General features: G+C 22.9%; 1 protein-coding gene across 1 annotated transcript; it reads right to left on the bottom strand.

Moving 5' to 3' along the window:
* Positions 1-672: 672 nt before the first annotated feature.
* LOC145835662 (haloacid dehalogenase-like hydrolase domain-containing protein 2) lies at positions 673-8785 on the bottom strand. Its single transcript, XM_082943350.1, has 4 exons — positions 8519-8785; positions 5179-5364; positions 2829-2966; positions 673-1105 (listed from the first exon to the last, which is right to left on the bottom strand). Exons 1-4 carry the CDS (start codon positions 8779-8781, stop codon positions 898-900), a joined length of 795 nt encoding a protein of 264 aa, XP_082799476.1. The 5' UTR covers positions 8782-8785; the 3' UTR covers positions 673-897.
* Between the last annotated feature and the right edge of the window lie 17600 nt (positions 8786-26385).

Below are 26385 nucleotides of genomic sequence, written 5' to 3'. Positions count from 1 at the left end.
ATCAGCTTCCAGCATTTTTTACCTAAATTTTAATATTTCAGGTTTTTCCTGGTAAAGTTACAACCTTGATAACTTATATAAGTAAGGTTAGTTCTATATATTTAGTTTATTTAACGGGTCATCAGAACCTCATATCACTAAACCAGTGAATTAAATAAAAACAAAATGAAGAGTTGATAAAAACAACTATTAAATAAATAAAAAATCTCATATGATACAGTAATATTTCTAAAACACTACTTAACTGAAAGTTTAGAAAGTTTCTGGTATGCTGATTAATAATTTAAATATATATTTTTTTTTAATATTCAGCAAGTCTAGAAAAAATAGAATCTCTTGTAATATTATGTAATAAAAATTATTTATAATTAAATAGATGATTCATGAAAACTACATAAAAAAAAACATAATACACAAATAGGCTATGTTCCCTCGTTTAAGATCTTTCAACAGTACATTTAAAAAGTTTCAGCAGATCAACAAAACATAAATTTTTAATCAATAATTTTATTAATACATAATTTATTATTAAACGTGAAAGCAAAACAGTTATGTGTGAGCATCAACTAAAATTAATTTTTAGATGCTTAATATTTTAAAAATCATTTCAATTACAAATAATTACAAAATACTGTTGATTAAAAGTAAATTATCTAGATTGTAAAAGACCATTCTTTAAAATGTATGAAAATTTAAATTTGAGACTTAATTAAATAAACTTTAGCTTTAAACTTATATTTTTTTAATGTTTGGTTTAAACTATTTAAGTTTTATCCGTAAATAAAAAAGTCAAAAAAACAAATTAAAACCAACATAACTACATTTATAAAAGTTATGCTCAGGGTTTGAAAAGCCTAAATAAGCATTATTGTTTAATTAACAAGCATCGTAACCATATTAACTCTTTTGTGAACTAATTATCATACTGACAGCGCTTAAAACATTTTCGGCAGTAAGAAAACTACCTGAACAATCAACTTTATTTTCATCTCCTTTTTGGTACTTTCCTGTTTTCACTAAAACAGCTTTCATTCCCGCGTTCATAGAACCAATGACGTCATCATTATAATCATCACCAATCATAACACAGTTGCAAGCTTTCTCTCTAAAAAGTAAATTTTTGTTGTGTGTAAAGTTTGACTGCACTTACATTTTCATTTAACATAAAATATTACGAGGTCACATAATAAGTGTAATGAAAATCTTATATATTTACATAAACTTCTTTCCCTGATTTTAAATATGTAGATGTATAGTTCTCATTAGATTTAATGCATAATAAGCCATTTATAATGCGGTGAACGGGAAAGATATCTAACTGACATAAATAAAAAAATTTTAAACTTATTTTCATTTTAAAACTTTTAAAGTGTGTTAATTAACATAAACTAAATGTTAACTGTAAATTGTTATACATTTTGTGAAAACTCCGAATATATAAATCGTAAGATCCAGCAATAACACAAAGGGAGTTAGTAGTATCAGGGTTGCCACTTGTTTTTTCAAACTTTTTTCTAGGTTTTCTAAATTTCTTCCAGGTTTTATAAAAATACACATTTTTCGGTATATTTCTAGTTTAAAGTTAAGTCTAAGGCAAGAAACTTTGTTAAATAGTATAAAAACAGTGAAAAGATAATGTAAAGCTACTTTAAATATGTTTTTTAATGAAAAAAAATTTTTGATGAGGACAAATTTTTTTTATTTATATGATAGATTTTTTGAGTCAAATCGAAATTTTACTACTAAAGATGTTAAAATTGTTAAAATTCCTGGTTTTTACAGGATTTTTGTTCAAAATTTCAGATTTTCCATGTTTTTTTCAAAATTTCTCAAACTCCATGTTTTTCCAGGTCATTTTTGCCTAAATTGACGAATTCCAGGTTTTTCAAGGTTTTTCCAGGTAAAGTGGCAACCCTGGTAGTATATACAGCAGCTTCTCGAGAGAATGTCAGAATTAAATAAAAAATACAAAACTTCATTCTGAAAAACAAAAACATACAAGTTTTTAAAAACTAGTTAGGTGAGTTTATCAAATCCATTTATCTCATATATATATATAACCAGATGCCCAGGATCTTTAAAACTAATTACGAAACTTCTCAGCTAAAAGGAGCAAATTTTTTTTAATATTATTAAAGAGAGTTGGGTATCCCAATAAAACATACATTTTTTAGCTAATTTATGCTTTAAGTTTTATAAAGTTATGTTTTACAGATCTTAGTAAGAATATTGTTAATCGAGTAAACATATACAGTTATTCTGTTAGTGATCTTTAAAACTTAATACAAGTATTTAGAAGCCTAAAGTAAAAGTAAGTTGTGCTGGAGACATATTTTAAAACTATTTTGACAAGTTCATGTATTAAGTCACGAAGGCTTAAATTGTTCCTAGAACAATTGCAGTCCTGAGATTATATGATTTATATTAAAAATCTTCCAACTTTTTCAAAGCAGGAATGGTTTAAAGCAAAAGTTATTCTCCATATACTTATCTTATTTAAAATTCAAATAAATTAAATTAAAACAATAACCCTGACAAAGAGAACTCCCTTTTAGTAGCCAGCCGAGGTTTAGTTTTAAACTTAAAATGGTTCAATTAAACTATTTAGTTGAACAATGAACATTTTACAGAATAGAGTTATTTTCGTAATTAGTTAGTTTCAGCTTTTGTAGATTTAATTACAGTTGCTTATAAATAATAAGTTTAACATTTGATTGTTTCAAATTTTAGATAAACTACAGAACAAACTAATAGCAAATTATTTTAAGGAAAGTTACTTTCAATAATTATAGTTTGAAAACAACTTTTGACTAAAAGTGAATACTAGCCCAATAAATGTAAGAGCTAAGTCGAAAAATTCTTTTGAAGGTTTCCCTATTACTTTACATTTGGCACCAGTTGAGTACTCAAGAGCAGAAACAAGGCTACCTGCGGCTATATGCAAGCTTCCTTTAGTTTTGTAGAACCTGTAATTAAGTTTTCAAAGTATTGCTATTGGAACAATAATTTTTATCACTATTTTTTTTTCAAAAAAAAAAAAAACAAATTAATATATCTGAAACTTTTTTTTATTTTATTACTCTATTTATTTACTCGTATTTGAAAAAAGATAATAATACAAGTAATATTCCACTTAAATTCTCATTATTTAGGTACACACTTTTATTCAATTACGCAATTTTGAACCAACAAACTTTGGTATTCAAAAAATATCATTCTTGCAGCAATATAAAGTTGGTAAAAACTTTATCGTTTTAGTTTTGACATTTGTCATTAAGTTGTAACGTTTAACATAAAAAACTATAGCTTTAAAACAGTCTTTTAATTAGCTTTTTGCTTAAAAATTCGTAAATACCCTAACTAAAAAAAAAACTGTAAACCATATGTTTTGTTGCTTTTTTATCACAGTAAATTTTTAATTCCTGTTTTATTTACATATAAATTAATATGCTTTAAGTAAAGTTGTGTTTTTTTGTTGGTTAAAATAACTTTATCTTTTTTGTTGATAAGTTCTACAGATGGAGGACTATAAGTACTGATTAAGCTACAAAGTATAGATTAGGGGATTGTAGGTTTAAAAAGTAGCAATCCTTGGATGGTTAAAAAAATACTTTTATTTATTAAAAAAATTTTTAGGGTATAATAGTTTTAAGTGATAAGAAAATAACATTAAATTAATAGAAAAAGTTTAAATAAAAATGAGGCCAACCAGCTACGGTTTGCAGACCCCTGGTATAGATTTATGCTTATTGATTTTCACTTTATAAGTAAATATTCAATTATACTTAAAACTACTTTTATTTTCTAAAACAAAACAAACTACAAGAATATGGAAGTTGTTTATTCTTGCTAGTAATATTTAAAAAACACCCTTAGAAAGGTTTATTAAGATAAAACTAAAGATAAAATGGGAGTTTGGCTCTTTTGAAAAAAATAGTGCGACACAAGCTTACTGGAACGAAGCTAAGTAAAAGTAGTAGTGACTGCTTAAAAAACTCACTAAAAAATTGTAGATTTTTTTTCTAAAATAAAAAAGAATTTTTTAAGACGATTTTGATAAAGACAAAAAAATCACAAAGAACAACACACAACCAAGGGAAGATTTGAGATACTTAAACCTATAATATTCTTACTGCTTTAAAAAAGAAAATGAAATCTTTAATTCATAGTTGGTTACAATGAAATTTTCTTACATCTAAGTTTTTTAATTAGAAAATTATTAGTTTCATATTTTAGCTTATTCAAAATTAAGATTTAATAGAAGTTTTATAAAAAAATTCACTACCAACTGCTCTACTTTAAATATAAAAATATAGAAGCAACTCTTAAGTTTTAAGCAAAAAAGCTAAAAAAAAATTTGTTTGAGAAAAAAAATTATCTATAATTATAACTCAAAAAATCACACTTAAAAGCTTATTTTGTTTAAAATTTAATTTAAATAGTTTTACTATGAAAATAAAAATATCATGCACATAACAATTAAAGTTAAAATTTCCCCAGAACTAGTTTTTAAAAATTCTATCTTAAGTTATTCCAAATTTTTTCAACTTTTTTAACAACAAAAACAAAACTTTTTCAATTTTTTTGCATAAAAAAATACTAAAAATATTAGAAACACAGTATACTAGTATTAGAATTCATTCTAAGTATTTTGTTAAAATAAAAAATACATAAAAATTAAACTGAAGTTTAATTAGTAGAGATTTTACCATTTCTTAAAGTGATCATACATGTTAAGGCTCTATAATTTTAAATTCTCAACAAAAGAAAACTTAATATATACAGGGTTGCCACTTGTTTTCCAACTTTTTTCCAGGTTTTCCAAATTTCTTCCAGGTTTTTAGAAATACACATATTAGGGTCTATTTATAGTTTAGAGTTAAGTTAAAGGTAAGAAATTGTGTTAAATAGTATAAAAACATTGAAAAGATACTGTAAAGCTACTTTAAATATGTTTTTAAATAAAAAAAAATTTTGATGATGACAAATTTTTTTATTTAAATGATAGATTTTTTGAGTCAAATCAAAATTTTACTACTAAAAATGTGAAAATTATTAAAATTCCAGGTTTTTCAGTGAGTTTTGTTTGGAATTCCAGTTTTTTTTTTTCAAAATTTCTGAAATTCCAGGTAAAGTGACAACCCTGTATATATATAGTACAGTTTTATTTAGTCAAACCTTGACTTGTTGATAGCAATGAGTCGGGCGCCATTTAATATTAGATTAAATGCTTCATTTAAATCAGAAAAGTTGAATTCATTTGGAGGTAATCCGATGACAATAGAATTAGGATCTTCGCTTTTAATATCATCAAAGTACGACTTTGCATCTTCTTTTAAAATAAAATATGGTCTAGCTTTTGTTCTGCAAAATTATTGAGTTTTTAAATAAACGTGAAAAAAATTAATTATTTATCTATAAATTTATTTAGAATGTTGATAATAGAAATATTTGTTTTCTATAGACAGCGTTAAAGTGCAGTAGAAGCAGCATTATATTAAATTAAAACACTAGATTAGCATATCCTAAAAATTCTTAACATTTCCAAAAAAAATAATCTTATTTTAAATCACTCAACAATTTTTAAAACTGTATACAAATACTGAAGTCTGTTCTACTGGACATAAAATAAAAACAACAAAGAGTCAATAAAAAAATATCAAAAACTATCATAGTAATTACTAATAAAATTATCATTAACATACATTAATTTCATTTGTAAATAACATTAACTATGATCTAATATTTAAACTTAAAAAAATAAAACTATAAGATTTTAGTAATAGTTCTAATTTTATATAGTGTTTTCCTGTGTATTTTATTGGTAAAGCCGCAATTTTAGTGCAGTGAGAAGCAAATATTGAAAACTAAAGTACAAAAGCTTTAAGATCAATAAATCAATTTTTACTACTTGCTATAGCGTTTGTTAACAAAGAGAAACAAGTTCACTGAAATACATAATAATAACAAACCAAACAGTATTTTGTTTTTTACACTTACCCATGTTTCTGTGTGTTAACGGGTTAACACCCTTCAACGGATCTCTGTAAAAAATAAATAGGAAAGAATAGAAGCTAATGTAGGTATAAATATGTGTATATTATATATAAATACTATAGATTATTGTAGATTAATGGTTAATAACATATACAATATATAACTTAAATCCGACTATTATAAAAATATATAATATTTGTAATTATTAAGTCTAAATTAGATAAAGTAAAATACAAAAAAAAAAACAAATCATAATATAAAACCACTTACATAAAAATCAAGAAATAACTAGTTCAAAATATTTAACGTTACTAATCATTAAAAAAACTTATAATAATTACATCACAGTATTATGCTTTTATAAATTAACATTTAAAACAAGTTGATTAACTATAAACTAGCTAATTTATTCTTTACGTTTGGACAAAATGTTAAGGCACTTTAAATTAAAAGAGTTTTTTTTTGCAATTATTTTGAAACAATAAGTAATCTATCGTAAATGAAAGTAAAAAGTAAAACAACACATATTAATTACTGAATAATTAAATTAATCAAAAGTTAAGGTAATTAAAGCTATAGAAACTTGGGATAATATATACTTGTGAAATATTTATAACAGTTTAGTTTAAATTATAACAAAAGTTAAGTTAGATACAACTTAAAATAAGAAATAGAACTTAAATTTTGAAAACAAAGCACAAAAAAATAAAAGTGTTTTTCAAAGCACTGAACAATAATTAAATTACTGCGCCGTATATAAAAACACCACAATTTCAACCCTATATATATATTACATATTATGTAAGGTAATTAATTAATTATTTATAAAAGAGAAGTCGGGTATTATAACTGTAAAGATGTTACACAGATGCTTTAAATATATAATAAATTAAATCATGTAATAAATTACGAATTTGTTTATAATATGAAAGTTAAAATGTAAAACATAAAGGTGGTTCTGTGTTCTTGATTTTGATCGATCCATTAAATTGTGTGTTAACCCGTTAACATTACTAAATCAGCTTTAGCTATTCAAGTTGAAATGTTTAAACTGTAAGCATAATACTTAAACAAAAAATGATTTTTTGATTTAATAGTTTTTGGCTCATTTATTTAGTAACTTACTTATTTTGTCAAAATTAAAGAAAGAAACAACTTTATTTTAAAATAATAAAAATCAGCTATTGATTTAAGAACCTATCTTACGTGATTAAAAAAGGGTCATACGCAAAATTTTTCATATTTAGACTTGCATTCCACAATTCAAAACAATTTAGACAAACATTTTTTTTTAACTTTTAATGTTTGGTTTCTAGTTGGGCTTATACCCAGATGAAAATACATAACTTATTAGACTAGTTTAAACTAGATGACCTTATAATAACAAACGTTTTAGTACACTTTTTATTTTTTAAATTATGCACTTAATTAGATATAAAAAATATTAAAAAAATTTAAGTTTTTCGAACTTTAACTGTTATTTAAGTGCTACAGACGTAGAATCTTCATCTTCGGGCAAATTTGGAGGGCTTATTCGCTCAATTTTTTTCAAACTTTCCTTTCTATATTTTTTCAAAGGCGTTCGACAAAAGTCAGGTGCCTTTTTTTATCTAGATTTTTTTGGCTACCTCAAGAGAGCCATAGTTTTTCCCTCAGTAAATGGCTACCTTTTTTCTATGATGAGATATATCATCTAGGTAGCCAAAAAAAATTTGATGTTGAAATAATCTACAACATTAACAATTAGCTTTTCACATCCAAAGGTAGATCATATAAGGTCAATTGAAGAACTATAGGAATAGTCAGTAGAATGTCTATTAGAGAAAATATAGTTTTTTTAATCAATATTTTTAGCCTAATCCAAATAGTACTACCCTAGAGTATATCATTATTGTTGTCTTTTTCTTCAGTCTTTTCACAAACTCAACTCAGCTGAAGGTCAACTACTTTTGCTATTTTTACTGTCAAATAAACTACAATCTCTACTTTATTAAATGGTACCTCAGTGAGTCTAACAAACATATTTTTTAAGTTTTTTTCAAATTTAATTAAACTTTAGATTTGGTATATTGATCTCCTTCTTCATTTCATTTAATTAGCCATTTAACAACATGCTAAATTTAACCTTCAATTTTTTAGTATCAAGCACAAAGTTTTAAAATTATTTTATTCATAAAGTTCATTGCTTTATTAACTTCTAACTTCAATGTCTTGATACTTTGAACAGGTTAAAACTATTCAGTTGTCATTTCTTTTTCAATTGGTATTTTAATTTTGTTCAACATATTCTAATTCATTGGATTATCCTTCATATGTTAAAGTTCTAGTTTGAAAACTTGTCTTTTGTTGGGTATCAATTTTTATGTATATAAATATCTAAATAAACCTTATTAAAATAGAATCTTGCAGAAGAAAAATTATTTTCAAAAATTAAGATTAATATTTAAAAGTATGTCAACCTAAAATTATAAGTAGTTCATTACTACTAGTCAAGCAATAATAATTAAGCTTAACTTCTTACTTTTTAAAATATACTTTTGTAGCTGTTAGGCTTGAAAAGAGATTATTTTCATCAATATCAAAACCAATTTTTTTAAGTTTTATTTGCAACGATTGTATACTTTCTTTTGAGTTGTTGGTAATAAACAACTTTTTGATGTTAGTTTTTTCTTTTAAAAGATTTAGTGCTTTTAGTGATCCTTCTAAAGGTTGATCATCTACAAATAATGTTCCATTTAAATCAAACAACACAGCTTTAATACCAGTAAAAATGTTCTGAGACATAGTATCTTTTTAAAATTCTATATTTAAAAGTTAAGCTTTAACATAGCACAAAAGCTGAACAAAATTTATAGATATGTTAAGTAATTTGTTACAAAGTATTCAAGTAGGCTAAATAGTAAAATATTGTAATCTTATTTAACTAAAGCAGAGATTTCCAATTATAAACAAACAGGGTTGCCACTGGTTTTTGAGAAATTTATTCCAGGATTTCTGAGTTTCTTTCAGGTTTTTGAAAGTAGACATTTTTGGGTCTATTTTTAGCTTTAAGTTAAGTTTTAGGTTAAAAATTGTTTCAAGTAGTATAACAAAATTTAAAAGATACTTTAAAGCTACTTTGTGTGTGTTTTTAATGAAAAAATTTGATGAAGACAAAATATTTTCTCTATATGATAAAATTTTTGTGTTTAATAAAAATGTTACTACTAATTATGTAAAACGCCCAGTTTTACATAATTTGATCATACCAATTCGATCATCAGACTACAAGCTTTTTGGTTTTGTCCTGTTTAGGACTTGTCAGTCAGTCACAACTGAAAAACTTGCAGTCTTCAATCTACAAACCGTTTATACAGTTCTGTAGGCTTTGGTTCTGTAGACTTTCATCAATGTTTTTATTGATTGTATTCAAAACAATCATATCAGATGTCTTGCCTAGTGGACAATGTATTGAACTTTGCCAGAAAAATACAATGCTGATGTCACTGATCAATGCCAGCAAATGGTTGCTTCATGCTTGCGTGTATATACCATTTGTAGATTGAAGACTGCACATTTTTAGGTTGTGACTAACTGATAAGTCATAATCAGGCAAAACTGGTCTCAGTTTACCGTAAGCTTGTGGTCTGATGATTGAATTAGTATGATCAAACCTTGTAAACTTGAGCTTGTCTCACAGCATATGAAAGTACAGGTTTTGTAGACTTTTGCCAATGTTTTTGTTAACATATAACAGTTTTTTTAAATTCAAGGTTTTTGGAAATTATATTTAAATTTACTGGTTCTAACCGTCTAACCAAACCATTATTCTAGAAGGTGATTTTTACAAAAGAAATACATCAATAAGGTACACACTTTAAGAAGTACACACCACGTAAGGTATGTATTAAATTTTTATTAACACATTTATCTATTATTTAAAGATTCTCTTAAGAAGTACACACCTACCTAAGGTAAGCAATAATTTTTTATTTGAAAAAAGGTAAAAATAAAGCATGTACAGTTATTTATTATACTTAGAGATGTTTGTAGGAATTTTTATTAAAATTAAATAACTATAACTAATAACAGATCGAGATGAAGACAAGCTTTTTAGAGCAAAAATAGAACCATATAAATTCTGGTGACTTTTCAACTACATTTGAAATTTTATCTACATGCAAAAAGACAAACCCTCTTAAACAACCATTTTATTATCGGATAAAACAAAAGATCACCAACTAATACCATAAACTATATAAATTAAATTATTTTTTTTACAAAGCTTTATAAATACATGGATTAATGCAAATAAAAATTCTACCCATTTAATTGTAAAAAGAAAAATCATGCAAAAAAAAAAATAAAACATTCATAAGAAAACACAATTGTATTAATACTTTAGCTGGCATAATAAAAAAAATCACAACATGATTTATTTATCTAGAATTAGTTAATTAGTATGCATAAAATAGTATATTTGATAAATGAATCAAGAATTGTCTATTTTCCTTTAAAACTAAAGTGTATTTTGATCTAGTTGTTATCCCATGTCTACATATACACACAATATTTATGCTTAGTAGAAAAAAGATTAAACTGTTTTTTTATACCTATACATTTTTTTTGCACAATGTATGTGCTTTTTTTTAACAAAAAACTTTGATTATCTTGTTTTATTGTCTTGACAAGTATTTGAACGTATCTAATTTCTAACAAGAGTTGTGATCCTTACCATTATTGTTTGCTTTCAAATAAAACTAAAGTTAGTAAAAAAATACATCACTTCAATATTTATCACCTTATAAGCATTATTTAATCTTAATTTAACATAACTTAGTTAACAAATAATTTATTTACATATCTTAGTTTTTCTAATTTATCATATTACAAGGTTGCCAAATATTTTTGGAAAATTTTTTCCAGGTTTACAAAAATTCCTCCATGTTTTTAAAAGTAAACATTTTTGGGTCTATTTTTAGTTTAAAGTTAAGTTTAAGGTAAGAAACTGTGTTAAATAGTATAAAAACATTGAAAAGATACTCTAAAGCTACTATAAATGTATTTATTAATAAAAAAAGTTGATTATGACAAAAACTTTAGAACTATATGAGAGATTTTTTGTGTCAAATAAAAACTACTGAAAATGTTAAAATTGTTAAAAATTTCAGGTGTTTTTAGTGATTTTAGTTCAAAATTCCAGGTTTTTCAAATTTTATGTCAAATTATCTTAAACTTCAAGTTTTTCTAGGTTTTTTAGTAACCCTGATATTAAAAGCAGATGAAGTCTGGATGAAGCCTTAGCCACTATTACCAAAGAATTAATAAATTTGAAGAGAAAATTTTAAAATTATTATGTTGAATTCAACTTCTTTATTAAGTAGACTTTTTTAATACATACATACCAATTAATTATTTAGTTATAGGTTAACCAATTATGTAGTGTTTTTTTTTATCACAGCTAATGTTACAAAACAATTGTGTTTTGTTATTAATTTTGTAAAAAAAATTACATTATATATTTCACGATATTATTTAACCAATACCTATTTAAATTTTAGTGATCATTTATTTTATTTTTTTCTAATTGGTTTATTAAGAAGGTTTGTTTATTTTAGTTGTTTTAGTTAATTTACTTACATTAGTTAACTAAATTTTAGGTAAATAATAATATGTTATTTAAGTTACTAAAATTATGAATTTGTTTTTTTATTATAACTTTAGCTAATAAATAACAACTTTCAAAGTGAGAGTTTTTATTTATGTATAAAGTTTTGCATGTAGATTAGGGTGAATCTGTTGCCCCAACTTTTGAATGCTTAGTAAATTTTTTTACCATTGGGAAATCACATGAATAGAAAGCACAAAAAAAAAAAAGCTTCCTAGCTTTAAGTTTGCTGGAGCAAATTACTTTTGAAAATTTAGCTTTATACCTGTATATTTATAAAGGAGAAAAAGGACTATTTCACTAAAAATCTATTTTATCTACGTTTTTTGAGATAATTACTGAAACAACAAGGAAATGCTACTTGCCATATTTGGAAACTTTTGTCTTAACAAAAAAAAATTTAAAAATTAAAATTATGAATTTTCATTTTTGTGAAGTAAATAGTTAATAATAACAAAATTTTAAAAAGAGTAAAAAAAAAACCTAAATAAATTATTAAAAGAATAAAAAAATTACTGATTTTTTTTTGTATCTTTTGCATAAATTTTTTATTTTTTTTAAACTTTGTTAAGACAGAATTTTTTAAATATGGCAGGGGACATTTTCTAGCCGTTTCAGATAATTATCTCAAAAAACGTAGGAGAAAATATATTTTTAGTGAAATATTCTTTTTTTATCTTTATAAATTTACCAGTATAAAGTTAAATTTTCAAAAGTAATTTGCTCCTGCAAACTTAAAGCTAGGAAGTTATTTTTTTTGTGCTTTCTAAACATGTGATTTTTCATCAAAACATTTTACTAAGCAAAATTCCAAAATTTTTATTTTTGTAGATAAAATGTCAAATGTAGTTGAAATGTGACCAGAAGTTACAGTATTCTATATTTACTCTAAAAAGCTTGTCTTCATCTTGATCTGTAAATAATTATAATTATTTAGTTTTTAATAAAATTCCAAAAAACACCTCTAAGTATAATAAATAAGTGTGTGTGCTTTATTTTGAACCTAGTAGTAAATATAAATTTATTACGTATCTTATATGTATTTGTTTTGTAAAAATCACCTTATAAAATAATGGTTTAGTTACATGGTTAAAGCCTAAATTAAATGAATATGAATATAACTTCAGTTTGATAATGGTGCTACATCATCCTAGTTAATTACCAATTATTCAATTTATGTGTTTAAAACTGCACTCTATTAGTTATTATTTTAATAAAACTTATTACTTAAATATTTATTTTATGATCAAAAAAATCAGTCACTAACTATAATTTTTGCAAGAATAAATATTATTAATCTATTTCTAAAATATAAATATAATAACATCATTTAAAAGTTTCTTTGTAGTTTATTTCATTACTTTAAAGTTAGCTAAAAATAGTGAAGCAAATGGTGTGAAGATATGAAGAGGTCTTTCTCCACAACAATCCATTTTTTATAGTTGTGAGCACATTTTTCTTTCTTTGTTTAATAAATAAGTTTTAACTTACTCTTTTTATACTTTATCCCATTTAAGATATTGATTAGTTAACTTAGGTTGTGGTAACAAAAAATCACAAGGAAATTAAAAAGGCACCTTAAATATGACTACTTTTTAGCTTACTGTTTTTTTTTATTAATTGTCCAAAGGTTGGTAATCTCTGAAAATCTCTGAACCACAGTGTTTAAAAAACGAGCATAAAGTTATTTTTATAGTAATTTTCAAAAAACATAAAACTTTAATGTCAATTATTTTCCTTATCTTAAAAGCTATCTAAAATTTATTTTTATTTTAAAGAACGCACCTTTGTCTTTAATTTAAAAAAAAAGGTTTGGGGTTTGAATTATTTCACGGAGTTCCTTCCAAAAATAAAGGTTTTATTTTTTTTTCATTATGATCGCCTTAGAACCAAAAATAAATAATATATTTTTCATTCAATTTTTTTTCCTTAGATTTGCATGTTACTTAAATTCTAAAATGTTTGTTTTTTAAATAATCTTAATATCTAAAAAACATATAAGTTTCGACTTTAGTAAACTCCCCTAAAGTACTACATAGTAATTTTTTTTATACAATAACAGAGCGTAGGATGAAGGTTAAGGAAAAACTTTTATATTTTATTTATTTTTTAAAATTAGTGCCAAGTATATTTTTGTTGAATGAAGTTGGTTTAAACTTTAAAAAAATTCTGAAAAAAGTTTACTTTAGGTGTTTACACAATTTTTATAATCACTAATTTTCTTATACTGCAGCTAAACTTTTTGTATGTTTTTTTTAAACCGTATTTGATAATTAATCCAAACAAAAAAGAATATAAGTAATATAGTTGTGTGCTTTTTATTAACTTCTTTAGAAAATTACTGTCTTTAATTATGATATCTCTGTTATTTTTCGAAATTGATTACCTATAAGAAATTATAAGCTGTTATTGGTAAATTTGGTTGTTAATAATTTTATAAAAACTTTAGTTTGTTGATTAAAATTAAATTAATTTAAAAAGGTCTTGAGGTACTAATTGTTTATGAACATATTAAAGTAGTTTAAGTTTAAACTCCTTGTAAAAACTCTGGCATAAAATAGTTTTTATTAAAATAATAAAACACTTTAAACGGATAAACAGTTATACAAATTCTTACAATTCTACTTTCAAAAATTCAAGCGTTAATAATTCTGATTTATTTTTAATTATCTCTCTTAATAAATATCAAATATAAAGATATTTTTTATACATAAACTTTTTAGCATACCTACAAGAGCTTTTTTTTTAAATCTAAATACACTTTGAGATGGGGCTAAAATAAGTTTTAAAATATAATAAAATGGGTTTATTTTTAGTAATCATTACTTTACTATGTTTATAAATATTTTTATAAGACTTTTATACCATCATAATTTCATTATTTAGACCTAGATTAGCTTAGTTTTTAATCAAATATATATGACTTTTTGAGATGAGTTAGGCCCATAGAATTCTTTTTTAAGAACTTTAATTGTCATGTAAATACTTAAATTGTTAAACAAATAATTTAATTTTAGATTAATTCGTCTAATTTTACAATCCAACTATCGATCTACAATAAGAAAAAAGTTTTTTTTTAAACTTTTTGACTATAATTTATTGTATTAGTTGTAGCTTTTCATATGATATGTTTAATTTCAGTAAATTTTAAGAATATCTGCTGTGTTACTTTAAAACTAACGAATATTTAAAAAGATTTTTCTAAATAATCGTATGTACTGTGTATATCAGTATAATATTCTATTGCTGTATGAGTTAAGTAAGTGGTCAAGTTTACTTTTTGTTTTTAATGATTAAGCGTAAAAATGTAAAACATGCATTCAGAGCTTTGGTTTACCTTCTGAATAATGTTAACTCAATAATTGCTATGAAAATTTTCACTTGTTAAATTTTAATTCTAAGAAATATATTGGGTATTTAAATTCGTCGTACAGTTCGAACAAACCTATTTAATAAAGGCATGATTTATTAACCGTGTTGATAACCAATAAATTAATTAGGTTAACATTAACTACTAACTTATACTAACAAAAAGTTGATATACTTATAGAATTTTTTAAATAAAAAAAATACTTTCATTTAACTTGTTTAATTACGTTAAACAGAGTTGGCGTTAGTTGAAAACCTCATTTATACTAAAAATGTAAATATCTACTTTTTGAGGAAGTGTAGATAGATCATTAAACTTATTTTGAATAGTATTGCTTGTAAATTTTCTATAAAAACTTCATCTTATCATTTTAATAACAGACTTGTTTATTATAGTTGTTATACAACAAAAAAGTAAAAAAAAAAGACGCTCTTAGTATTTTGTCCATGGTCATGGTGCACGAAGAACCTTTTGGTTATCGAGTTGCACACCTCTTGGATACATTTTAACGTCTTGTCCAGGACAGGTTATTATTGGACTGTATTTTTTTCTAACTATTTTATTATAGTTTTTTTAGAAAATACATAAATATTTTATGTTAGTTATACCGTAGTAAATATATAAAAACTAGCTTGGAAAACCAATTTTTAAACCTTACATACATAGTAAAAGTTAAAACGCAAACCTGTTTTACATGTCAAATACTCTGCAGAAATAAGACAAAACCGAAAAACATGAAATTTATGTAGCTTAGAAAAATTGAAAAATTAAAATATAGTATGTATATACTTGCTTAATAAAAGAAAATAAAGACAGAAACCCTGCCTACAAAACCAAAATACGTATTTTAACAGAACAAAAAACATTAAACAAGAAACAAAACTAAACTAAAAATAAGAACAAAAAAACAAAACAAAGCATAAATTAACTTTTACAGAAGTTGTTTTTAAGATTAGCTTTTAAAATTATTCAAACTTATTTGACACGTCATGATGTGTACTTTTGTTATTCTTTAAAAAGCGTGCAGTTTACTTTATTGTTGTTCAGATGACACGCTTAAAGTGTAAAAACTGTAGTAAACATATCAAAAATTAGTTGTCTTTTTTTGTATTATCAATGTAGTAATTATATATTTTCTTGTGTTGTAATTATTTTTAAACACTAGTTTAACTTTATTTATTGTAGTAAACTTCTTACAAAAAAAAAACTGGTAGTAACTTTTAGAGAGATTGCTGATAAATAGTTTTCTCTTGCTTTTTGGTATTTATTTTAATTCTTTTTAACAGAAATCTATATATCTATAAATGATTCAATGTTCAAAGTTACTGAAAACAAACAATCATACAATTTTGCTACTTGAAAAAAATAACATCTTACAATATTTTTATTCACGCTGTTAGCTTATTCAATTATAACACTACTTTATTAAAATTATTAAAAATACAATTCTCTGGTAACTTAAACTAAAAATAGCTAGTACCAAAGAGCTGTTTTATCAAAACTAAACATCTGAGGAGTATACGTTCAAGGAATGAATTCTAAAAAAATCTCAACAAAGAAAAGAAATTCTTGAAAAATAGTAAAGAAAAAAGTTAATGTTTATAATCAAATTCCTTTGTAGTGAAGCTTTTGAACAATGCTGTAATAAAAGTCGTGCTTATTGCTCATTTGAATAATAAACATTTTTTGGGGTAATATTTCAATTAATGGCTAAGCGTTATACAGTTTAGTTTGCACAATGTGTTACAAAAACATAATTGATAAATACTTTTTTTACTAACTTTTTATAAAAATAGTTTAAATTACAGTTTATACCTTACATTTTTGAATAGGAGTAAAAAACAGATGTAAAGTAAGTCATGAAAATTTTGAAAAGCAAGAAATACTACTAAATACTTAAATTTTCAAAAAATTGTTGTATAATCACTTATAAAAAAGTAGATAAGTTATTACTTTAATAGTTAAATGTTAATCAAGGCTTGATCAAAATCAAAATTTAAAAAACCTTTTTTTTTATTTACTTTAGTTTGAAAAAGATAAAAGAAAAGATAAATTAAACTTCGAAACATAAAAAATTACTTTTTTTTTTAAATATAATGAGCATGTATTTGAATATACGGCTTGTCAAAGTTTTATGGTCTAATACTTGTTTGAAAAAAAAAACTTAATAAATAAAATCTACAAATCATTTTTCAGTAACTATATTAATAAAAGACTCAACATTTTAGTTAAAAAAAAAGAAAAATACAAAAACAAAATTATGTTCGAAAATTAATAAAGTTTTCAAAATCTATTGCCAAAATTTTGTTTTAAAAACATCTTAAACTATTTAAAAACTTGAAAAATTTAACATACGCTGTTAAATTTACGCCTTGTCCAAAAAAAAGATTCATTAAATAAGTCGACACGATGATATTAGTTTCTGTGAAAGTTATATACATAAAAAGTATCAAATTTTATCTAATATTATATCATTGTGTAAAATTTTTAAAATGTAATTTCAGAATATACTTATATGCTTTTTTTTTCAGAAATGTCAAATAACATACTTACTAGTATAAGCTTAAAGTATTTTTTTACTTTTTTCTTAAAGGTTTTAATAAAAGATTACGAATTTATAGTAGTCGATAATGTGAAAATTTATTTATTATAAATTTAGCTTTTGTTTACGACAAATTTCTTAAATTTTACTATTCTAAAAAATTTACAAAAATGAAATTTTAATAGTTTGATGTTATAAACATTAAAAGTAATTGATTACTTACAATCAAACCTATTGTACTGATATAAAAAAGTAAAACTAGTTTCGGTCTTAAATAAAGGTAATCACAATTTCGCATATAGTAGTGTTTACACATTCTAAAATTTAGAACTCTATTTCAAGACCTTTTTAATAAAAATGTTATAAAAAGAACAGCTTAGTCCGTGTAGATGTTTAAATACACCTTTTAAAATTCAAATTTGATTAAAACTTTTCTAGTTTTAAAATATTATTAGTACTTTATTTTACTTTAGTCTGTTAGTTTTCTTTTAAAAAGTAATGTTAATTTAAACTTTCAGAGCATTAAGTAAATAAATTATTTATGAAATGCGATAATGTTAGGTTTATTTAGTTATTAGAATTAATTACATATACTTTTTTACACTAAGTATTACTTAGTTTTAATAAGTGGATGATTAATGATAAAACAAATATAAGCCGTTTTTTTAGATCACATAGAGCCTTTAAAAATCAAAAAAAAATTATAAGTCAAAAAACAAATTACTTGTTTAGTATTTAAGATTTAGATTTATTAAACATTAAACAAGTTGACCTAGATATGACCGCATTTAGGTAAATTTGGCGATAACTTAGGGTAAAATGTGTATTAGCGGTATGTGTAATTAGTGTTATTAGTTTCAGTAAATCTTAAAATACTACAAAAAAATTATTGTTATCTAAACAAAATTATTAAATTTATTAATCATCTATTAGGAAATATATACAAACCGTTTAAGTATTTAATGTTTTAACTCAGGTATAGTATAAAATTAAACATACTTTTATCAATTTTTTGTACTTTTACGTGCTTAGATTTAATTTAGTACAAATTTTTTATTAATGTCACAAGAAAAACTTTAGAAATATCTTAGATGTTTTTAAAATATTATTCCAAGAAAAATTAGCTTTTTTAAACAATCGTTCAAAAGCATAATGTTTGAGTCAAAAATTAATAAAAAAAGCAGATAGATTTTATAATAATTTAAAAAATTTACTTTTAATTTACATTTGCTTAGATCAGTTAATATAGAAAATTAAGGATTAAAGATAAAATCGCCAAGTAATTTATTCAAAATACTGTAAATAAAGTAATATTGATATTACTACTAGCACGATAAAGTTTTACTAACCATAAATGTAGAACTACGAAAGCATTGCTATTTTTTTATGTAAATAAAACAAACTATTTTTATCCTAGATACTAACAGAATAATTAAAATCAAAATTTGACTTAACCTATATTTTTATCTAAATTATAAAAAACTATGAATCATGTTTTCTTAAACAATATTAAACTTAATTTTTCTCAATAATGTAGAAAAATATTTTCACGTGATGTTTTAAAATATTTCAACTCTAAAAATAAACTTAGTATTATTAGTGCTTTATTAGTGTTTAGTTATAATTTAGCTATTTTTACTTATATTTTATTTTAAGAAATGCCTCGAAAAATTCAATTAAATTTAATCTATTTAATCTTAATTTAACTTTAAAAATTATAAAAATAAACAAATTCATAGAAATTTTGTTTTGTTTAAAAACGAAGTTATCAAAGCTATTAGTTGCGTTTTTAGTTTTAGACTTTATTATAAAGTTTTTATCACATAGAAAATTATTTTAAGACTATTTATACTTATAGTAGGAATTTAACAAAAACAAATAAAAAAGTATTCCTTAACTAGTTTTGTAACTAAATAGTTTAGAGTTTAGATCTCCAGAAAAATATACAATTAAATGTACAAATGTTGAATATTTCAAAAACTAAAAACAAATTATTTATAAACAAAAATTATTAGATTTTTGATATATCTAAGTTGATGTTTAACTTACAAAAATTGTGATTTTCGAAACTTTAGTAAATATTTTTTAGTAAATAAGCTATATTGTTTATTTGTTGTCCGACGCTGGACCTAGGCTTTAAAATCTAGTACAGCTATATAAAATAATCTTAAAGTCTTAATATTATATATTTTTTTAACACAATGTCAAACTTATAGTTAAATAAAAAATAAAAACAAATAAAACACTAAAAAAAATAAACAAAAACTTTATTCTCTAGGGCGTATAAGCCTAAACAAAAGTATATAAATTATCTTTAATAAAACTGAATACAGTAAATACAAAAGAAATGTACATCATAATTTAAAAAATAATAAACTATAAGTTTTGAAACCCAAAGCCCAAGGCACACTAACAATAGACAATATGATAAAAAATTATACATATTTTAATTGAAAAGAACTAAAACGATTACCTTTACTGAGAAATTTTTTTTGTTAAAATCTTAAACTTTTGACCGTTTAATCTTTTGATTGAAAAAAAAACTTTTTGTAATAAAGAAAAACTTATAGATTATTAACAAAAAAAAAGGTAATTAACTTTGTGTGAACTATAAATTACAACACCATAAACATTATAATTATCCAAAACATAAAATTCTGTTTGAAGCTTTTATTTTAATACTTTACAAACTTTAAATATAGAATTTCCTTCAGTTGGTTGCAGTTATAAAGTGTAAAACAGTACATTGTTTGGTTTTGTTAGTAATTTTCTTGAGTTTTATATAGTTGGACTTTTTTTGCTTATACTCTTAAAAGGGTTTCCGAAATTGTTTTTGATTATGAGCAAACGTCTGAACTTTAAAAAACAAAATGTTTATAACTGTGGGTGGCAACCAACTTAAACTGTTTGGCAAACATGGTAATTTTTGTTTATATTTAATTTTTTAAACATACTACTGATGAAAGTTGTTCGGACTAACAGTAGGGTAAGTACTTAGATTTTTATATCTAAAATGAATTTATGTGTGATTTATATTATTCACTCAAACCCATTTTGCATCAGAAAGCTTTAACTTTGTTTAGTGGGTATTGAGGTAAAATATATAAATATTTTATAATTCCTATTTAAGTTTACACGTTATAAGTTAACTATATTACTGTACAATTACAATGCATTTTTTTGTGCCAGAACACAAAACTTAATAAAACTTAGCTGATTAGCAAGTTTATCTGAAAAAGAAGTGAAACTGTTTAAATGTTTTAAGAGTTTTTATTATAAATAAACCCAAATTTTTAATTTTGACCTTTTGATTAAATTTCTGATAAAAAAAATGTTTTAATTTTACACCTTTTATTAAATATATATATCTTTAAGCTATAAAATGTCAAGTTTTAATTACTCTACTCTGATACATGGATTATACTGAACTTTTAAAGTTCTAATTAGTAAATTAACTTAATGTTATTTTTACAATATTTAAAACTTATAGATTATAAAAAGTATTAAAAAAAATTCTAAGAAAACATTGAAGTTTTACATTTTTTGTTTGAAAAATCAAATTCTTAACTCCAAAGTGGTTATTTACTGATAATCTAAACACTCATGTATTGAAAAAAATCCCTAATAACTTTAATCTTCACACTATTATTAATATTTAAAAATTGTAACTTATAGATTTCCGTGATTATTCAAATCAAGTAATTTAAAATTTTTTAAAGTTTCACAATTAATGTGTTTTTAAAAAACTGTACAAGAAATTCAAGCAGCTACATTAAATTATTTTGAGATAAGATTATTTTAATGTAAACAACTAATGTGGTCAACTCCTATTTACCAACATATTTTTATTCATCCTAAAACTTTCTGCATTTGTTTATGCATGATACTTGTACCCTGTTAATAAAAATAAGTTTAACGCACAAAAGATGAAATTTGCTATAAACTGAGATTAATTTTTAGTAGTGTTAAATATTGTGGTCAAACTTAAAAAAAAATTTCAAAAATAATTATTTTTATATATAATTATGTGTATAAACTTTTTCTAGCTTTCCGTACAGTGTCTTAAATAAAAGTTTGATTATTAATTTATTACTTTTTATAAATTAAAATTAAACTTGAATTATAACAATTTTCAGTTGTTTGACTTTATTACATTAATTAAATTAACTACTTTTAAGTCTAGATTTAATTGGTTTTAAAAAAATGCTTTAAGAAAAAAATGTTGAAATACTAATCAATTAGTGTAACTTGATGTTGTTAGAAAGTAAATTTCTCATTCAAAACTCGAATTTAATCTTTTAAAATTTTAGTTATTTGTTTTCCAACTAAGTCCTTTTTTTATAACAAACTAAAACAGATCGTATACTTTCATATTTTAAAACTTACTTATCTACTTATAGATGTGAAAAACATTTGTATGAAAATTATAGTGAAAAATTAATGTAAATAACTAGAATTTGAAACTTTTTAAAATAGTTAGTAGTCTTCATTTTAGAGAGGAGCTCGGTAAACTGTGGCCTTAGAAGTGTTTTTAAAAGTGAAAAATACTAATGCAGAAGAAGCAGTATAAACATGGTTATTACTAAAATTTACAAACTACTTTATATTTGTTTTCATATTTGTTTAATTGCCTGTTAATAAACAGTGCAACCTACTTAATGACAGTTTTATTTCACAATATACCTAAATAGCATGTTATTATTTAAATGAAAAATTCAAAATACTGTTTTGAGTAAAGAAATCATCAAAAAAGGCTGCTGAACCTTTAGACTATCATTTCAATAACTTTGTATCTTATCGTTATGTGTTAATAAATGGATCTTTAAAAAAAAAATCAGTTACGTTTAATATATCTTATTGTATCACAAGCTAAACGAAAAATGAAAGATTGTTGTAATGTTATAATTAGAGTGAGCAATGTACGGCCCGCGGAGTAAAAATGACCGGCCGCCAATGCTTACAAAAATTAAGTGGAATTGAAAAATTTTAACTTCTCTTAAACTCCTAACTTTGTTGCTTTTAATATAACGATTACTTATTTTCTTTTACGCTTTAATAAAAAACAAACATGTATAACTTTTTCAGTACTATATATTTTGTATAGCACAGAAAAACATATGTTAGTTGAATAAAGAAAAGTACTGTGAAAAGTGTTGTTTTTTATAGTATAAAGTATTTCTTTTATTAAATATTTAAGCTGCGAGTACGAAGGAACGCCTGAGTTATCAGGCCAATAACTAATTTACATTTGTTTAAAAAAAATACTAGTTTTGTTTTAAGTAACAATTTAAGCGCAGACAATTTTAATTTTTTAAAAGTACACATTCAAAATGAGCTTTTGAAAGCTTTTTTTCTTTAAAAAGGTAAATTATAAATAAGATAAAATTTAATTTTTAACTTTTATACAAATTTTTTCATTAGTCCCGTTAAAGACGTTAACCTGTTTCCAAGTGGCCTACGACTCGATAACATACACTACATTTTGTACAATAGGTCGTTATACCAAGCTTTTTGAACGTTTTTCTTTTTGTCGCTCAATAAACAATTATAGAATCATTAAACATAGATTATAGTTATATTGTTTTACTTTAAAATATTTGAACAAAAAGTTTTTAGCTTTATATAAAAGAAAACTATTTATAACTAGACAAAAACAATTGTGTATTCAAATACTGAACAATTAATTTCTACCTACTTAATATAAGGTGATTAAGTCTATACCTAGTTTGTAGGCTTTTAATAAAAACTGTTTTTAGTTAGCAAAAAAATATTATCAAATTTTAACTTATCGAAAATCTAAACTATTAAAAAAAGTGCCTAAGAAACTTAAAATAAAATTTAATAAAATTTTTGTACAAGCTTACTACACTTAATTTATAGTATCTATGTAAGAAGATACTTAGAAAAATAAAGAAGTCTTACATTTATAAAGTTTAGCTAAACAAAAGTTAAAAGGTAATTGTTGAGGTTTATAGTACTGTACTACAAAAGTTTTAAATAAAAAAACTATAAAAAACTTTGAAAATAAAAATCTTATGTAAAATTTCTGAAAAATGTAATACAAAAGTTAAGAATATTTGTAAATACTTATTTAAAAAGTACTCTGAATTTAAGAAAATATATTTTTTTCTAAGATTAAAAAAAAAAAGCTTTCACCAGCTTAAAGACATTATTAATTAAAGAAATTGATAAATATAAGTATTTTGTATTTTGTTAATCAAAAACAATCGCTTGATATATTATTTTAAACTATATTATGAAGACATAAATAAGTATAAATTCATAAACTTATAATTATAATTAAATACTATTAGAACAAAAAAGTTAACTATATCTACAGTATCATTGTTTGTTCCAAACATATGATAAATAAATAATAGTGTATAAGTTGTTTAATTGAGTTTTTGAAGGAAAAATATTGTAATATTTATCATAAATACCCATGTTAGATATTTAGTATACCATTGGAAAATCCGATTTGCTTAAAACAATTAAATATATTAAAAGGAAATATTATACATTATATTATACATTATTATTTTAAAGTCTGTCCACGTAATTTTTAGCATAACGTTTTTCAAATTTTTAATCTTTAAAAACTTAAAACCGAACTAAAAATTGTAAGAGCTTGAAAAACGTTGCTTAAAGATATATAAACATTTCCGTAAAAAAGTTGTTTAAAGTCAAGCTTAAATATTTTTTTTAAGATTCTAAACAGTTAAAAAAAGTTTTTGTTCTTTTTAGTATAAGTTAACTATTGTACTATTTATTTTTATGTAATAGTAAGTTGTAAACTACTTCATATGATTTTTTGAACTAGTTGTAGATATATGCACGGATATGACTTTAGTAAATGTTTAAAAAAAGTATATAGTAAAACTTTGTTACTGCATAATCTCAGTCCTTTTAAGCTTTAAAATACTCGTCATTAAATGCATCCTAAGTTTAAAACTTGCGCTAAATTGATATTTTTTAAGTAAAAAAATAAAACTTATATTGCAATGAAAATAAAACAAACCCATTTTGTCGCAAAGATTGTAATTATTTTGTTTGCGTAAACGGTCATACCTGTCATTATACTGTTATCTCACAAACTGTATCTAATTACTATATTTTTCTTTTACTACAATCTATTTTTAATGTGATCATAGGTAAGTTTTACTGAATTAAAATTGAAAACGATTTAGTAGCAAATTGGTTATACATAGTTTTTTCGAGCCTGATTAAATTTATCAGAAATACATACAATAAATTATTAATAGCTATCATTTTAGAAGCTCAATATACTGTTTTAAAATGGATAATATTTTTATTGTGAAGCAATATTTTTAAGGTGCAAAAAGTTTAACAAGACACATTTCATTACTATTTATTTATCGTTAAGTACTTTCAACTTAAGCTTATCAAAATAGTATTTTAATAAATTAAACTGAAATATGTCGATATCAAAACGTATAAATATTCAAAATATAAAGTGACTTAGTAATCTAGTGTAAAATTATAATTTAAAAACTAACTAAATGTTTTTGCTAGAGAAATATAATTTTTTACTGTTTGAAATAATTAGATTTAGGATCATACAAAGACGGTCAACGATAAAAAGTTACAATAATAAAAAAACATTTAAAAGATTTAAGCTAACGTTTAATATAAAACTACTTGATAGAAACAATTAAAAAGTCTAGTCTGATAAAAGTTCATTTTAAATCTTTATATTAAGTAACTTTAGAATAACATTTTTATATTTTTTTTTTAATCGTACTACTGTTTGATGTTTTATTATGAAACTTTACACTAAAACTTTTTTTTATTTCAGTTTTTTGAAAGATAATTTTACTTAGTTTTATTTTTTAAAGCTGTTTATATTATAGAGACTTTAATAACATTGCTTTAGATAAATAAGCTGACAGTGAGTACTTTTTTGTAAATTTAAAGAATAAAACAAAATATGTTAAATTGTACAAATAATAAAGCTAAACGTTTTAAATAAATTGAAAAAATTAATTTGTTAAAAACATCCTTTTAGTAGAAAACTTTTGTATTTCCTAAACTTTAAGGTTTTTACAAAAAAGTTTCGTTAAACTAAATAAAAATAAGATTCTAGAACAACGTTTGTAAGAAAAATCCGAATACCTTTAACATTGTTTGTGTGACCTAACGTAAACACTTGTTAGATTTCGGTATGTTTATAGGCACACCCTGAACTGTTTTGCTAATGAAACTTCAAATATTTGTCTTTAAATTTTGTTTTTGTTCATATGACAGTTTTAAAACAACTTATAATTAAAGTAAAGTATTTATTAAAAGCAGTTAAAAATTATGAAATTGTTTTATAACTTAAATGAAAACTTAAAATACATTATAAAACTTTGGCTTGGTTATATTTTAAATATTGAAATATAAATGTATCGTATTACTTACGTATCGAAATTATTAAATTTAACACTTTTAAAAGCCCAAAATTCTCTGGTTTGATTAGTAATAAACGAAATAAAGTTATTAGATTGTATACTTAGATATTTAATAGTAATACAATAATAATATAGTAATATACTTACATAAACTTTATATATATATACAGTATTTTCAGCTGTGATTTGTATTTTATTACAAGTTTTATGTAATTTTTTTATTACTTTATTAGTAATAAAAAAAAGTATAGCTTTACAACTTCAGAATCTCACAATTCTCAAGTTCTCTACATTACGTGACAGTATTTAAAAATTAATACTATAACAAATAATAAATAATATTGATTATGTCAATATCGTATAATATTAAAAATTAAAACATGAAAAGTTGCTTCAAAAACTTATAAAAGTTATTTAT

Source organism: Thalia democratica, chromosome 5, assembly GCF_965202585.1.
Source record: "Thalia democratica chromosome 5, ktThaDemo2.hap1.1, whole genome shotgun sequence".
Taxonomy (NCBI): domain Eukaryota; kingdom Metazoa; phylum Chordata; class Thaliacea; order Salpida; family Salpidae; genus Thalia; species Thalia democratica.
The sequence above is the reverse complement of the archived record's forward strand: the minus strand, read 5'-3'. Positions and strand labels throughout refer to the sequence as shown.

Bases quoted from the DNA above. Each gene is read 5' to 3' on its own strand.
- LOC145835662 (XM_082943350.1), bottom strand. From the start codon at position 8,781: ATGTCTCAGAACATTTTTACTGGTATTAAAGCTGTGTTGTTTGATTTA. The intron at 5,365-8,518 runs GTAAGAAGTTAA...ATAATTTTGCAG, and splicing joins ACAAAAGTATATTTTAAAAA to AACAAAAGCTAGACCATATT. The intron at 1,106-2,828 runs GCTAGTATTCAC...TTTACTTTTTAG, and splicing joins TTAGCTCTTACATTTATTGG to AGAGAAAGCTTGCAACTGTG.